This window comes from Lytechinus variegatus, chromosome 18 (assembly GCF_018143015.1).
Source record: "Lytechinus variegatus isolate NC3 chromosome 18, Lvar_3.0, whole genome shotgun sequence".
Lineage (NCBI taxonomy): Eukaryota > Metazoa > Echinodermata > Echinoidea > Temnopleuroida > Toxopneustidae > Lytechinus > Lytechinus variegatus.
The window spans coordinates 8,289,414-8,307,252 of NC_054757.1; the positions used below are offsets into that span (position 1 = coordinate 8,289,414).

The 17,839-nt window shown below is 35.9% G+C and overlaps 1 protein-coding gene across 1 annotated transcript; it reads left to right on the plus strand.

The window, feature by feature from the left end:
- The first annotated feature begins 2,409 nt into the window (after positions 1-2,409).
- On the plus strand, positions 2,410-16,412 carry LOC121431997 (melatonin receptor type 1A-like). The gene is made up of 2 exons (XM_041629804.1): positions 2,410-3,686; positions 15,547-16,412. Exons 1-2 carry the CDS (start codon positions 2,901-2,903, stop codon positions 15,946-15,948), a joined length of 1,188 nt encoding a protein of 395 aa, XP_041485738.1. The 5' UTR covers positions 2,410-2,900; the 3' UTR covers positions 15,949-16,412.
- Positions 16,413-17,839: the final 1,427 nt, after the last annotated feature.

Consider the following 17,839-nt stretch of genomic DNA (forward strand, 5'->3'; position numbering starts at 1 on the left):
TGGCTCGTTTAGATAACTATTTTGTAAAAAATAAGCGAAACTTTGAAATGTCATAACTTTCTTATTTTACATCCAATTTTGATGAAATTTTCAGCAATGTGCTTGTCTGCTTTTCTCTATTGATTCGAATCAACATTTTTTTGAGGTGGACTTGACCTTTAAGGAAATTTGTAAGATTCCATACGCCAAATACCCTGTAAGATTACAGGTGTTCTCGAGACTCTGCTGCAGGAACTTCTTTTATTTTAAGGATTAATTTTCTAACTGCAGTGAGGCTCTTTATTTTCTCCTTTACCTCATCTCCATTTATGCTCTATATTATACTGTTTTTTTTTTCTGTTTTACGAAGTAAGAATGCCCTTCTGTAAAATTTTACTTGATTTGTATTGCTTTATATTACTTTCTATTATGTTTTGAATGGAAATGAAATAAATGAATTGAATTATCCTTACCTTTTATCTTTCCTTCCCCTATCGCTTTTTACTTGCAGTTCTTGGTTACATTATTGTTCACAATTTTATATGCAGTATTATTTTTTGTATTAGACGTATACCTTAAATTTCCATCTGTTTATGTTTAGGAATTATATTTTCTATTTGTATCGCATATATGCCTGTATTTTGTTATGTTTTATGTTATACATGGCCTCCAAGTACAGCAGTATTTTACTACTTACGGGGCTACTCTGTTTAAATAATACTTTATAGATAAGTAAATAGAGAAATAAACTACTTTTTTGGTATACACAGACTATCGAAGAGGTCATACAGCAAGGTCTCAGGCTCAACTTGTTAAGGTATGTGTTATATATTTTTAACGTGCTTCAATTAAAGTTCATGAACTATAATATTTCTAAACTTCTAAACATGGAACGTAACTATATATCTTTTTTTGTAGAATTTCCTGCTCTTTAACACACATGCACATACAGGGTATATTGATAGGGGTGGCGGAATAATGACGTCATATTTTTTCAATTGAATAATAGGGATATACGAAACAGACCTCACTCTTTTCACTTTTCCTTCTTCATTTTTCTTTCTTTTTACCTCTTCCCCTGTAGGCCCTACTAGGATCAATAAATAATAATAATAACAATAATAGCGGTATTTATAAAGCGCCTTTTGCCTGAGGATACAAAGCGCTGCTATTATTACCCCGGCTTTAGCTCGAGCTGCCATCACCGGCGCTCAGTGCATGCAAGGAATTAATCCTGCCGGGTACCCATTCACCTCACCTGGGTCGAGTGCAGCACATTGCGGATAAATGTCTTGCTGAAGGAATACACGCCATGGGGCCCATTGCAGAAAGAGTTGCAATCAAACGCAACTCTAATAATCACGCGAAACTAAAACTTGATTTTCAACCAATCAACAGCGCACATTTTGGACTTACGATTGATTTTAAACGCAACTCTTTCTGCAACTGGCCCCTGGTCACTCGATCATGCCCCTTTCCCCTGTGGTGCCGTTCCAGCACATACAAGACACACACCCACACGCATAATAACATCAGCACACCGACGCGTCGCGACGCACAAAACGACCGACAATACCCTCCGCACACACATCCCGCTTTATGTATTCATAGCGGATTTGCTCATTCAATGATATCAATTTAATTTTTCAAAATTAATGGAATAATTAGCATCCAATTACATGATGTTTTGTTGAACATGTTGGAGAAGAAAGAGAAAGTCAGAAGATGAAAAAAAAATGAGACGGGAAGAAGAAAAGCCAACTGAAAAAATATGAAAAAGAATATTAGAAGACAAAAAAAGAACTGAAGATGAAAAATAAGGAAAAGAAAAAGGAGGGGGTAAGAAGAAACAAGTAAAAGAAGAAGAAGAAGAAAGGAAGATTGAATGAGGAGGAGCTGAAAGAGAAAAAGGGGAAGTATAAAAAAGAAGAAGAATACGGAGAAGAAGAAGACAAAAAAGAAGATGAAAAAAGAAGAAAAAGATAGAGAAAAGGAAAAAGGAGGAGGGTGAGAAGAAACTAGAAGAAGAAGAAGGAGAAGAAGAAGGGGAATACAAAGAAGAAAAAATAAGAAGAGATCACCAAACAACCATCGGTGATTGGTGAATACGTTCAAACTCATTTACGTCATTTTCTTTCGACCATTCACACTATGCAGAAAGATTCTTGATAAGTGAAATACATCACTTCATGTCGTATACATTTTTAAAAATAATAATAACAATTCGAATTGATATTTTATAATGTTAATTTATCGACATATTGCGATCAATGTACACTCGCTGTAAAATATAACCTTCTATTTTTTCATAGGTTCAAAGCAAGCATTAAAACTCTAATCTAAAACTGAGACAAATGCAGCAAACGCCATCTTCAGTTCAGGTGAGGAATATGATATTCCATTTAATAACAAGAATCCTCGAATAGTCATATTAGTGTTGACAGAATATCGTCCAAACTTCCGACTTAAATTCTGTTCTTGATACATGGCTTATATTTTGTTCTATTTAATGTGATATGGGATTCGCCGAAGTTTCATCTGTACAGAGGAAGAAGGTATATAGGAGAAAAAGGATGGTACAATGAATGTGCAGAGCTACGAAAGGATAAGCCTACTTGGAAATGTAACTTCCGATTCTGCAGTCATATTCCTCGAAATCTATGTCCTCGAAGTTTGATATTCACATACTTCGGTTGATAAGAGCATTTAAAGGTATGTAACGTGAAGCAGCCAGGTGGATCGGATAATTTAGACTGGAGTTACACTGAGTTCTCGAGCTACCTGGTTCGGCTTTTATAAGTTCGGCGCTGGTTTTTCTCAACTTATCGGTGTTTACTCTATCAAGTTTTCATGATCATAGTTTGAGTGCCACAACCAACTTATCATTTGATAGTGAGGTTATTACTTTAGAGATAACAGCGATGGATATCAACCAAACTGCACTACATGACGTAAACTATACAGGACGAGTTATAATCTCGATCTATTTCATCTTGGTGGCGATATTTGGATTCTTCGGAAATTTGATCATATTGATCGTGCTTGTCAAGATTCCCAAGATGCGGACTCACACCAACATCTTCATCGGTAGTCTTGCTGTCAGTGACCTGACTACTTGTCTGATGCTACCCTTCCTGGTGGCGGGTATCCTTTCCAAGACAGGATGGCCGATGCCGAACTGGGTGTGCATCATCAACACCATTGTCCGTTTCACTAGCCAAGGTAGTAGCGTGTGGAACCTGGTCGCCATCGCCGTCAACCGCCTTGTCCTCGTGACGATGTCGACACGCCTATATCGAGTTCTCTACCAAACCTCGACCATCATTGTCAACATCGCATTCGTATGGTTGTTCCCACTTTCGTGCGTCATCATACCTTACCTCACAGGCGACATCGTCATTGGTTTCGATAAAGGTCCCAATATCTGCAGCGATACGGACTTCGACAGTGAAGGCAACCCAGTACACACATTCGTTTACATCCAAGGACTAGTCCTATCTTGCATACCTCTTGTTATAGTCGTCGTATGTTACATCCGTATTTACGTCTTCGTCCGATTACACATTCGACGTCAGAGCAAAGCGGCCACGAGTATGATGTCGATGGTTGCTCGAAGACCGACACGGCCAGAGCCAAGCTCAATGACATCATCAGAGCTGAGGACGGAGAGTGAAACGACTGATGGAAAGACAGCGAGAAAGAGTCAGGTAATTTTGTATGTTACTGCATCCTGAAGGGGGGGGGGGGGCTGCTAAGTTTTCGTCCCTGAAGATAGCCCATGATTTGTAAAAATTATTTTTATCGAGTAAAATTGTGGACTTAATCTTGGAATCCTGAAATGGGGGCTGCTAAGTTTTCGTCCCTGAAGATAGCCCATGATTTGTAAAAATTATTTTTATCGAGTAAAATTGTGGACTTAATCTTGGAATCCTGAAAGGGGGGCTGCTAAGTTTTCGTCCATTACGATAGCCCATGATTTGTAAAAATTATTTTATCGAGTAAAATTGTGGACTTAATCTTGCATGGAATCCTGAAATGGGGGCTGCTAAGTTTTCGTCGATTAAGATAGCCCATGATTTGTAAAAATTATTTTATCGAGTAAAATTGTGGACTTAATCTTGCATGGAATCCTGAAATGGGGGCTGCTAAGTTTTCGTCGATTAAGATAGCCTATGATTTGTAAAAATTATTTTTATTGAATAAAATTGTGGACTTAATCTTGCAATCCTGAAAGGGGGCTGCTAAGTTTTCGTCCATGAATATAGCCCATGATTTGTAAAAATTATTCTTAGTGAATAAAATTGTGGACTTAATCTTGGAATCCTGAAATGGGGGCTGCTAAGTTTTCGTCCATTAAGATTACCCATGATTTGTAAAAAAAATATTTTTATCGAGTAAAATTGTGGACTTGAATGCGTGAAATTAATTCGTTTTCCGTAAAATGATAGGACGGAGACCTCCTTACACCCTTAAAAAATATGAGTTCTTAGAGAGTTCTATGCTTGTCCCGTATTTTGGTACTTTCAACGGCTCACTAAAAAATCTAAATTACCTTAAACAGCCCCTTTGGAATCTGTATAGATTCTTTATCTTCCAATAAAACCATCTATGTTCTTGATCACGTATAAATAACCATTTTTTGAACCTTTTTTTCTCGAGGGTTCCAAATACTGGACAAAAGGGTTGCCATTCGAACATGTCATGTTCACACATAATACATATAAATCTTTGTAATGTAATAGAATCCATTAAGACGCGGTCCGCAATTGCAAAAACAATGATAAAGGCTATTTCATTTCTTTTTTTAATGTTTTTTTTAAATCAAGTTGCAGTAACAGTAAAATGTAAATATGAATAAAATACCTATCATAAACAATACAATGAGCGAGCACAAAGAATTTTTTATGGCTAGAGCTGTTAAAACATATGTATAATATGATATATCCGTAAAGAGACGTTGTTCTGATGTATTAAGCGCTACATGAAATATCATTACTAGTATCAGCTGAATCCTCCCCGATCGTAATATAATCGCGCGTTTCGAATGCGCCTGCACCAAGGGTGTCACAGGTTCGTTAAAGCAAGGGTGGGGGGGGGGGGTGTGCTGGCCCCTCCCATGGTAGCGACTTTTTAAATCAATTTCGTTTTTTTCTCTCCATCGAATATAAGTTTTTAATGCACTGCATGTAGAGCAGTGTCAGTAGATACCAACAAGCACGGCAAGGGCGATATTAAAGGGATGGTCCGGGCTGAAAATATTTATATCTTAATGGATAGAGTAGAATTCACTAAGCAAAATGCCGAAAATTTCTTCAAAATCGGATAACAATAAAGTTATTGAAGTTTAAATTTCAGCAATATTTTGTGAAAACAGTCGTCATGAATATTCATTAGATGGCTGATGATGTCACATCTCCACTTTCAGTTTTCTTACGTTATTACATAAAATCATATTATTTTCATTATTTCATACTTGTGTGAATAATGTATTTCCCTAATAATGAAATAAGTTGCAGCAATAAATATCTAATGCAAAACTAAATCAGTTGTCAATCCAATTTTTCTAGTTCTTCGAGGAAAAAAATTGAATAAACCTAATTTCATATAATAAAATACAAAAGAACAAGTGGAGATATGACATCGTCAGCCCACCTAATGAATATTCATGACGACTATTTTCACAAAATATTGCTAAACTTTAAAATTCAATAACTGTTATTTGTTATCCGATTTTTGTGAATTTTTCCGGCATTTTGCTCAGTGAATTCTACTCTATTTATTGAGCTATAAATACTTTCAGACCGGACCATCCCTTTAAATATATTGGAAGGAGTAGATGTCAATTACTTTGTGAATAATAACTTTTCTCAAAATCACGCTAATTGGGATTATTGAATTGACTAACCGGTTAATCTTTAGAACTCCTTCCCCTCTTCGTAGAAATTAGTGCACGAGACCATATGTGTATAGCCCACAATGAAATTAGGCCTATACTTTTTTTCTAAATAAAATTTGATTGACATAATGGGGAATGCATTTATCTTGATTATGTCATTTTAGCTCCCCTAAATCATATTCAGTTCTTTGCAACACCATGAGAGTCATGTTATGCAGTAATATACTACATCGTCAGTAGATCCCTATGGCTCGTATTCTGAAGTCGGGTTTAATTTAGACAATTAGTCTAACTCTGTGCTAAAACTATATGGGAAGCCAGAAGTGTCAAAATTGTTATTGTAATTATTGTAACTATGTTTCATATGTTTATTCTGCTCTTTGCTGATTCACAAGTGCTGAAGACGATTATCTTATCTATATTTCCTAGACAATCGAGAATGATTTGAGAGTCAAATTAGCTGAAATATTATATCTCTACCGTTAGTGATTTATATCACAATTGGCTATCCATTGGCAATCCATACTTATACGGGCCTATGACTTTATGACTAATAAAATAGTCAAACTCTACACAGTAAAAACAATGCTTGAAATTTTATACAACGCTTATACTATATGAACTTTTACAGTAGTTATAAATTAGTTTAACAACCATGCCTAAACGTTTAAACGTGAATTAACGATTTATACAAATGTGTAAAATCTTAAACAACAAAGTTTAACTTTTAACATATAACTCTGAATAAATTAAGCATGGTTATGTAAACTGCTAAACAACTACTGTTAGGCTTATCATTATAGTAAACAGCGTTGTATATAAAAAAACAATAAACAACCTTGTCACTGTGTATATTTAGCGGAAATTAATTGCATGTCTACTTCCGTAATCCGTAAAATGGAAAGGTGGATGGTTTTTAGTTTTAGAATATGGCGCCGTGAAACCGAGTATTCCAGACTATTTCAGAGAATCAATATGATACGAATTCACCCTAATATGGGTTTATAATTTGTCTATTTTCTTATTTATGTTTTGATCCATATTTTGTAATGATAAGAATACACAGCAAAAACTGTGGTATTAACCGGTGTACATAGAGTACCACACTAGTTATTTTACACCGTTGTTAAATTGGTGGTGTTGGTTTTACACCTATAGATGTTATTACAACACATTTTGTTGTTACATTTACACTATTCGGTGTTATGTTTAATCTCTAGGGTGTAATTTTAACACCTCAGGGTGTGGTCCTCTATTAGCACCAATTGGTGTCAGTTTTAACACCGCAGTTTTTACAGTGTAGGGAGATAGAATAAGGTCTATAAACACAATACAAAGTTCTACTCTGCCTTCCGGTTGAGCAGGAAGGTCTCAAAGTGTTTGCCAAACGAAATCTGGACCAGGGGCCCGTTTCATAAAGCTGTTTGTAAGTTAAGAGCGATCTTAAGAACGACTGGCGATCCTTTCTTACGCGCTAAACCGTCGCCAATGAATGTACCATTTACCACAAGAAAGGATCACCAGTCGTTCTTAAAGTCGCTCTTAACTTACGAACAGCTTTATGAAACACCCACCTGTTTGTTGTCTAAAAATAATGTCTGGCAGGGATGGCAACATGTTTTTCGATTAGGAGAGGGCAAGATGATCTGTTGCATTTTTTGAGTGTCTATTCTAAATGTTCAATTTAAATCCATGAACCTAAATATATTGCATCTCCAACAATTGCCACCACACCCCACCCCTCCCCTCCTTTCACTAACCGTCCTTCGCAACTTTCCTTTTCACTGACGACCAAGAAAGCTGCATCACGGAAAATGTGGCTTTTGAAAAGCGTTATGTTGGTGTACTATGTTTTTAACGATTCCGTGTCTAAAAGGAAATTGTTGCTTTGACTTTATAGGCCTATTATAAAACTCTATTGGCATTGACTTTGAAAGTTCTTGGAAACTTGCATATCACATTATCAATGTATGTACCATGCATAGTTACGGACAAGGAAATGATATCGCTAAAACGGTGATGGGTTTGAGAGGAAACACTAGGGAGGTAATTGCAACGGGGTGGATTCTATAGAACAGAATGAATTAAACGAAAATGGACGTGAAATGACAATGAATAGCCTGGAGGGCTTTGTCGAAAATTGGTGAAGCCGACGGAAATCGCAGATATGTCGTCTGTCCAGCATGCCAGAGTCACGGGCAAAAACTGCATGCTGTTTTGATTCACCACACAGCAAAAACTGTGGTGTTAACCGGTGTACATAGAGGACCACACCAGTTATTTTACACCGGTGTTAAATTGGTGGTGTTAGTTTTACACCTATAGGTGTTATTACAACACCTTTGGTTGTTACATTTACACTCTTTGGTGTTATATTCAATCTCTAGGGTGTAATTTTAACACCTCAGGGTGTGGTCCTCTATTATCACCAATTGGTGTCAGTTTTAACACCACAGTTTTTACAGTGCAATTTTCGACAAAGACTCTTTGTCTTGTAATGCTTTTGACAATACGTTCTCTATGTTTTATGTTCGTGTGTCCTGACAGCGAAAGACCCCATTATAACATTCGGCCAATTGTTACATTGAAAATGATTAATAAATTTCATATGCCGATTTTAACATTTCCATTTCACACGGCATTTTGAACAATGAAATTCAATAGAAATTATTTTTTTGTTAAATGTGACGAAGAATCATAACGAACCTATTATAATTTATCATAAAGATAAAATAGCTTTATACTGAAAATATACAGGCCTATCCGTGCTTTTTCCTATATATATATTTGAAACACATGCACACTTTGATATCAATAATGCATGAAGCATTGATGCAAGATAAAAGAGCAATGTTCATTTCTTTGGTCAAGGGCCGTGCCGGGAATCGAACCTCGGACTTTCATTGTGTAGTCGGGCGCCTTAGACCACTCGGCCACGGCACTTCGCTCGTTTATCTATCGTGATAGCGTATCGTGATAGCTGTCATATGAATACTGTCTAACTGATTGACGTGCATTCTAAGAACCAAATATATTTATTTTTTAATGGTACGATCTACCATATCTTTAAAGAATCTCTTGAAGTATTACACGATAAAGGGAGAAAGAATCACGAAAAGATTCACTTGATCTGACACTTGCGTGAAAAAATATACCAGTAGAATTATTAAGAGTGATATTCATATCTATGCTTTCTTATTGAAGTTGGGTTTTGTTTATAATCCACTAGTAGACAGCCCCATAGTCCATGAAGGTGACCTGGAAAAGCTTTTAAGTACAATGGTTTTAGTTGATTTGTATTCTTGATGGGTTTTGAAGTGGATTTAGCTTGGTTGCGACCTTGGCAACCTTGGGTAATTTTTTAAATAAGCATAATTAGCAAAATCATGTAATTAGCATAATAATAATAATAATAATAATGGTGGCTACTTATATAGCGCACAGGTCCATCTTTCGGTGCTCATGGCGCTTTTAAAAAGGCACTGCTATTATTATTACCCCGGCTAAGCTAGGCAACCGATTAAGGCGCACACAGCTTTTTGAGGAATTACTTCCTGCCGGTACCCATTTACATCACCTGGGTCGAGTGCAGCACACAGTGGATGAATTTCTTGCTGAAGGAAATTACGCCATGGCTGGGATTTGAACCCACGACCCTCTGTTTCAAAGTCCGGAGACTAATCCACTGGGCCACAACGCTCCACAACGCATACTTTATATATGTAATATGCTGCTAATTTTAGACCAGTAAGACTGAAAACATAAGGAATATAATTGTTCTAAGGGTTCCTGTGATGATGAAATTCATTAATGACCTTAGTTTTTTTTCAGGAAAGCAGTCATTGTAGTCAGCGTAATTAGCATAATGAGAAAATTGCGAAAAAAATGCAAATAAATGTCGTTTGTCCAGCATGACAGAATCATAGACAAAACTGCTGTTTTTATTCACCAATTTTCGGCAAAGACTCTTCGACTTGCAAGGCTTTTTGACAAAACGTTTTCTATGTTCTGGAGGTGTCGTACATCGTAAAAGCAAAAAATCCCATCATAACATTCGGCCAATTGTTACATTGAAACTAATTAATGAATTTCACACATTTTAAGCCATAAATTTCAATGAAATGTACTTTTTGATGTGACGAAGAATCTTAACGACCCCAGTAAAACTGATTTAAAAAAAAGCATATATCGTTAAGATAAAATAATTTTCATTGAAAGTATATATATATATATATATATTAAACACGTGCACACTTTGATATCAATAATGCATGAAGCATTTTCATTTATTTAATGCAAGATTAAAAAAGCAATGTTTATGAAAATGCCGTAGTCAAGAGCAGTGCCGGGAATCGAACCCCTCACTTTCATGCCTTACCACTCGGCCACGACACTTTGCTCGTTAATAGTTAATAGTGTATCGTGATACATGTGATATAAATTCTGTATAACTGATTGGCGTGCATTCTAAGAATCAAATATTTTTATTTTTAATGGCATGGTCTTCCATATCTTTAAAGAATATTTTAAATTATTACAAGGGAAAGTATCAAGAAAAGATTGACATGATCTGACACTTTCATGGAAGACTATAACCAATAAAAATTATTAAGAGTGATATTCATATCAATGTTTTCTTATTCAAGCCGGATTATAGTCCAGTAGACAGGCCATGTAGATGACCTGGAAAAGCTTACAAGTGTTTTTTTTTTTATTATTAATTTGTGTTCTAGTTGGGTTTTGAAGCGTATTTAGTTTGGTTGCCACCTTGGTATCCTTGGACAATCTTTTAATTCGCATAATTAGAGTAATCATTTAATCAGCGTATTATGAAACATGCTACTAATATTAAACCAGGAAAACTAAAAATATAAAGAATACCATTTTTCTATTAAATGGTTCTTGTGATGAGGAATTCGTTAATGACCTAATTTTTTATTTTTAACTAAAACTGGAAAAGGAGTCATTATAATCAGCGTAATAAGCGTAATGAGCTAATTGCGAAAAATTGGAAATATGTCCAGCACGCCAGAGTCACAGACAAAATTTTTGTTGTAATTCATCATTTTTCGACAAAGACTCTTCGTCTTGTAAGGCTTTTTACAATACCTTTTCTATGTTCTCTGTTCGTGTGTCGTGAAAGTGAAAATCCAATTATAACATTCGGCCATTTGTTACATTGAAACTAATCGACGAATTTCAGGTGCCGATTTTAACCTTTCCATTTCCCACATTTTGAATGACGTGCATGCATTCTAAGAACCAAATATATATATTTTTTTCAATGATCCATATTTTTATTATAAAGAGTAATATCCATATCTCTAAAAGCCGGATTTCTTTATAGTCCAGTAGATAGACCCATATAGGCTATGTAGATGACCAGGTAGGTGTTTCATAAAGCTTTTCAGAAGTTAAGAGCGAATTTAAGAACTGGTGATCATATTTTCTTGTGGTAAATGGTATATACCAAAATGTTCATTGGCAATGGTTCAGCGCGTAAAAAAAAAAGGATTGCATACATTTGTAATTCCGAAGCTTCGTTATTCCGAAGGTTCGTTATTCAGAAGGTTCGTAATTCCGAAGGTTCGTAAGTCCAAAAACGAAATGAGGTTCGTAATTCCGAAGGTTCGTTAGTCCAAAATTGTAAAGATTAGCGAACGTTATTTCCTTTTTGGACACACGAACCTTCGGAATTACGAACCTCATTTTGTTTTCGGATTAACGAACCTTCGGAACAACGAACCTTATTTTGTTTTCGGACTAACGAACCTTCGGAACATCGATCCTTATTTCGTTTTCGGATTATCGGACCTTCGGAATAACGAACCTTCGGAATAACGCCACAAATGTTCGGATTAACGAACCCTTTTATGTTTTCGGACTAACGAACATCGAGGTATAGGCAATTTACGTGTTTCGGAATTACGAACCTTCGGAATAAAAAACCTTCGGAATTACGAAGTGTAACCAAAAGGATCACCAGTCAGTCTTAAAGTAGCTTTTAACTTACGAACAGCTTTATGAAACGGCCGCCTAGAAAAGTTGTTAAGTACAAGGTTTTGTGGGTTGATTTGTCTATTAGATGGATTTTGAAGTAAATTTAGCTTGGTTGCCACCTTGGCAACCATGGGCATTTTTTTCTGTATGTACATTCGCAAAAGAGTCCTATATTACACTTATGCTAACTAGCTCCTTATGCTAATTACGCTGATTGACTGCTTTACCTAAAAATAATAGGTCATGAATGAATTCCTCGTCACAGAAACCCTTAGAAAATATTGTATTCTGTGTGTTTAGTCTTACTGGTTTAAGATTAGCAGCATATTACATACAGTATATAAAGTATGTTGATTATGCTAATTATAAAAATACCCAAGGCTGCCAAGGTGTAGGAGTGGTTATCAGGAAATAGGTTTGTGTTGTTACTCTCTCCAGGCGGTTTTTTTTTAAGAGCGATATTCTTACAATTTTGAGACTTTATTTAAAGACTTTGAACGTAAAAAGGTATAAATAGAACATGGCAGGAGATGGGGTTTTACTGTCAATGACACTTCTTAAAATCAATACGAGGGAATGAGGTGACCAGGGAGAAAATTTTGAAGTGAAACCTTGCATTTTTAGCTCGTTATGAACTTCCAAAATATGTAAATCTACAGCAGCGTTAAACTACTGAATGAGATACTCAATATTCAAATAAGCTGCAAGAGAATACGAACAGATAATTGCTCCCCTTTTAAGCACGAAATTCTCTTCTTTTTAAAAAAACTGATATTGTAATGAATAGAGTCAAATAATTCTACATGTTGCTTCTATTATGGGGCGGGGAGCATGGAGGTGATCGCAATGAAAATATTGGGTTGCGGCAAACATTTTGAAATAATGAAAAGTTTATGAATCCACTGTAAAAATGTGTTTGAAAAACTATAAAACTATCAAACTTGATATAAAAATACTATTAAACATGTAAAATAGTAAAATTTTCAGTGTGCTGCAAAATTCTGCATTATAATTTGGCGCGCAGTGCGCACCGAAAATTTTGGACAGTGTCTTTGATGCAAGATGAAAGAGCAATGTAAATTTTAAGGAAATGCCTTGGTCAAAGGCAGTGCCAGGAATCGAACCCCGGACAAATGGTGCAGTCGCCTTTTACCACTCGGCCACGGCACTATCGTGATAGCAGCTGCGATATGAATTCTGTCTAACTGATTGACGTGCATTCTAATAAACAAATATATATATTTTGTTTAATGGTCCATATTCTTAGAGAATCTCTTTAAGTATTACGAGGGAAAGAGAGAAAGAATCAAGAAAAGATTGACATTTGCGTGTAAGAGTATACCAGTAAAATTATTAAGAGTGATATTCATATCTATGTTTTCTCATTAAAGCCGGATTTCTTTAACATGTTTAAGTAGGTTTAAAGAGTTTTTAACAGGCGCTGCACTTAAGAGGGTGGGGTACTAGCAGTGGGGTATGTCCTCGTTATGATTTTTAAAAATGGGGAAGGTAGAAAAGAAGAAAGGGATAAGTTAAGAGTATTCTTGGAATGAGGAATGAATGGTTATGGAGTTTTTTTCAATATTCTCGTCCCCTACCCTACATTGCAAGTAAACATGTTTACAAAAATCCACCATGGTTTGACAGCAGATCGCTGTATATAATATTTTAAAAACATTATTACTGTATAATAAAATCAACTTGGTTCTTCTCTATGTTCACAAACAAATTGAGCCGGTTTTATCCACATTTTCAAGACTTTAATATAGGATAAATTAACAACAAAAATGATAATACATAGACCTAAATAAGATGATTGTAAGAACATTATATTCATAATGCATATATACGTACTTTATTGTTTGAAGCCCAAGAAACGAGAGTGATGTATAGTTTGATGGCGGATTTTTTTCGTTTGCAGACAAGGTATACTGACGTAATTTAGTTTTCTCTAAAGACACCCCCTTTGCACTGTAAAAAAAATATGGCTACGAGGAAGTTGTTAAAAGACAGTAGCTTAATTTGATATATCATACAGGCATTACACTGTAAAGACAACAGGACAGTTGAACAGGATATCGAATCTCCGCTAAACCTCCGGAATGTTGGAAAAGGGAAATTATGACTAAAAGTATTCCAAGTATTAAAATGATCGCAGTTGGAAAATTGTTTAACACAGTCAATCGACACTATTAAAAAATATATTTCAAGTCAGGCCTTTCTTGTTTTTGGCTTAGGCGTGCAGGTATAGTTATTTGATCTTATTCTGGATTCTGTTTCTGGTAACTCCCGTAGGAACTCGGCAGGACAGCATTTTTGCTGGTAAACGCCAAGTTGGTATATAACCAATTTCCTAGGTAACATTTTACGTCTTGGTTAATCAGTCATAGCGGCTGACTTTACAGACGACAGATATTACTCTTGGACCTTTTCATTAAAGTGGAGACAATGGCAGAATGGGGATTCGAACTCACAACCTTGTGATTATGAGTCCAATGCTCTAGCCACTGGACCACACGACCCATTCATCTTTAGATATCACAAAAACCTGATCGTTAAGGAACTTATCTACCCTGGTGTCATGTAACAATATCCAGACCTGATGATTCTACAATGAACGGATTTTATTGACAACTTGCTGTGATTTCTTTTAAAATCCGGCAGTGCCTTTTAATTGGTCTTTGAAAAAAAAGTATCCTGGTAGGCTAATTTATCCTGTTAAAAAAATTGATATAAGATCAAACGAAATCTACCATCAACTCTAGGTGAATTTCTGGGAAATTGATAGTTGACGCCATAACAGTTAAAAAGCCAAGTTCATCCTAAGCATGCTAAAAAGAACCAATTTGTTTTGAATAATGGGGAAAATAAGACACGTTATCTATAACGATGAAAGTCATTTAAATATGATGCAATATAATAGCGTTATGGCTCTTTTTATTTAAAATTTCGCTTTACAACTCCTTGTAGCCTTAGACCACCTGGGTTTTTGATTAACTTGTTCGTAAGTTACGCACCAATTTACTGGTTGTACACAATCTAACTGACTTCGGAATGGTTATTGGATGGTTATCGAACATCACCCTAAAGCATTTAGATTCCAATGACCTAAGTTAAAATTCGATCTATGATTATTTAAATTCTTGTTTACGAGCGTAGACCCGAAGTTTTCTATTGTTTTTTCTAAATTTGATCGTTGGTTTGGGAAACATAACTAATCTTTCGTGAAAGACCGGGGAAAATTTGGGTTCTTTCAAAATGACATGTCATGGGTCGCAACTTATGAACATATTTATGAAATGCCCCTGGCATCAACCAATACTATTTACAATGTGATATGTTATCCTATAACCAGACTCAACGGATGCATCCATTAGCGTACCTACGGGGGGGCAGAGGGGGCAGACTGTCCCCTACCCCCCCCCCCCCCGACGAGTCACAACTGATCCCTGATCAGTTCTGGTACGAAATACTTGTGTTTGAAGACCTTTTTTTTCTTGCTTGTCAAGTTTCTTTGGCGGACGAATTTGCCCCCCCCCTTGGAAAATCCTAGGTACGCCACTGGATGCATCCGTAATACGGTGTGTGTGTGTTTAATGTTGTTTTCACTATTTTCCTTCATAGATGACATTACTAGTCATCACCGCAGTTTTACCTTTGTTCTTCTACAGACTGGTGGGCTCAAAACCAGGTTGAAAAAGATCTCCCTTCGGCGCAATTACAGCCAACTGGAATCTCGCATCACCAAGAACTGTTTCTACGTGTTCTTGGGATTCCTCATCTGCATCATACCCTACGGAATTTGCATCCTTGCGGACATCGGGTTTGAGGGCGCCCCACTGGCAATGATCTTCCTCGTCTCCAGTACCTGTCTGAACCCCATCATTTACGGGACCAAGCATCCGCTCTTCAAAGCTGCTATGTGGAATATCCTCACCACCAGATTTAGTAGGGATTCAAACATCCCTGATGCAAGTGCCTTCCATAGTGCGACAAGGCAGAATGGTACAACCACTCCTGTGTCTCTTAGCTGCGAAAGAACAATCGATAATTCACAGGACTTAGCAGTGTAAACCTTTTTTTCTTATCCACTGTTTTCGAGGAATTCGTTTGACTAAATTGTGACTGAAAAATGAACAATCTGTCTCGTCACAAAATGTTATTCAAAAAAGATACTGGCCATAACAGCACGGCTAGATCCGATCAGGCGATTCAGCATGCAAGGAATACCTTCCTATCGGTTACCTATTTATCGTATACTCCTGGGGCCGCTTCATAAAGCTGTTCGTAAGTTAAGAGCGTCTTTAAGAACGACTGGTGATCCTTTCTTGTGGTAAATGATATTCGCCATTAAATCTTCATTGGTGATAATTTTAGCGTTTAAGAAAGATTCACGAGTCGTTCTTAAAGACACTTACGAACAGCTTTATGAAACACCTACGCACTCGGGTGGAAAGTGGTGATTATACATTGTGAACATGCAGGAATAGAATAAATAAACAAATGAAAGAATGGATGAATAAGTAAATAAATAAATAAATAAATAAATAATGCGCCTTTATAAAGGTCAAGAGTGTTGTGATGAGATGTGGCTCTGGGAAATTGTGTTTCAAAGTACGAAACTTATCAAATAGTTTATTTTTTTAGACAAGAAGTTATTTCTAATGTTTAGAACTGTATATATATTTAGCTTTGTATGAGGGGGTGTATTGTGGACATTGATTCGGGAAAGTTATAGAAATCAATAAACTGCATTGCTCAATATTCATGTTCATTTATACATTTCCTGATGAATTGTGTAGCTCAAATGCATTTGAAATATTTGTTCTAAATCTGTTTGAAAGTACATTTGAATGAAAAAAGGACTTTCAGTCATTTTTCAATCAAATTTACATCATTACCTCAATCAGCTACACTTAAGTGTGTTTTTCCTCCTGTTTTGCGGCGAGTGAAAATATTTCACCGGATATTGACAATGTGAAAAATCATGATCTTTTTCATGCTTTTCCGTTTATTTTGGGATACATAAATCTGTTAAACCGATCTTCGACTTCCCCCCAAAATATAAAGTCAGATCAGTGATCTCGGGAAATCAGGATGTTACACTTTGTGGGAATTTTTGAGATGCATTTCTAAGAAGTAACGATCGATCGAATGTTTTTACATATGAAATATATTAATATGATAGTCAGTAATAATACAATATTCCAAGCATTTTATTTTCTTTCATCATGGCCTTAGCACATTTTTTTTGTGGGAAGGCAAGAGGCATACAAATTTTCGAAGAAACTCAAAAGCGAGGGAGCGAAGTGGCCGAGCTTGTCATTGGGGCGCTTTTGCATTCAAATTCAAATGGTTTTGTGCAGACTTTTGGTGAATTTTGTGAAAATTTTCGGTCAAAAATGTAAGTTTTCAAAATTTATTGGGACTAGGGTACTGCCTGTCCCTACCCCGCTGCGTGCTACCATACTTATATCTTTTCTCTCCCTTTTTTTTTTAGAGGAATTGGGGGTAAGGCTCCAAGTTTCCCCTCCTATTTAAGCTAATCAATGGTTGATAGTGTGCGAGGTAAAATATATTTTGTGTTCGTATATATATATATATATATATATTTATTCTCATAATATAATGTACAAATCCAATTAGATTTTATTTGCAACGGAATAATTTGTAGGTACATTCAATGATATGATTATTAGCACATGAATACAGAAATTTACATAATAATCACCTATTTGAAGATTTAAGGAACTAGACCATGGGTTCTCAAACTGTACGGCCCGCGGGCCGGATCATTTTTCATGAAATAAGTGTTTAAAATCACGTTTATTTGTAAAAAGAACCTCATTAATTATTTTTTGCATTTTAGAAAGATTATTTTAATGTTTTTGCAACAAGTTACTATAATACTGTTTTGGGGCCTTTTTTAGAATTACGTTCAATTTATTTCGGTAAGATTTAAAC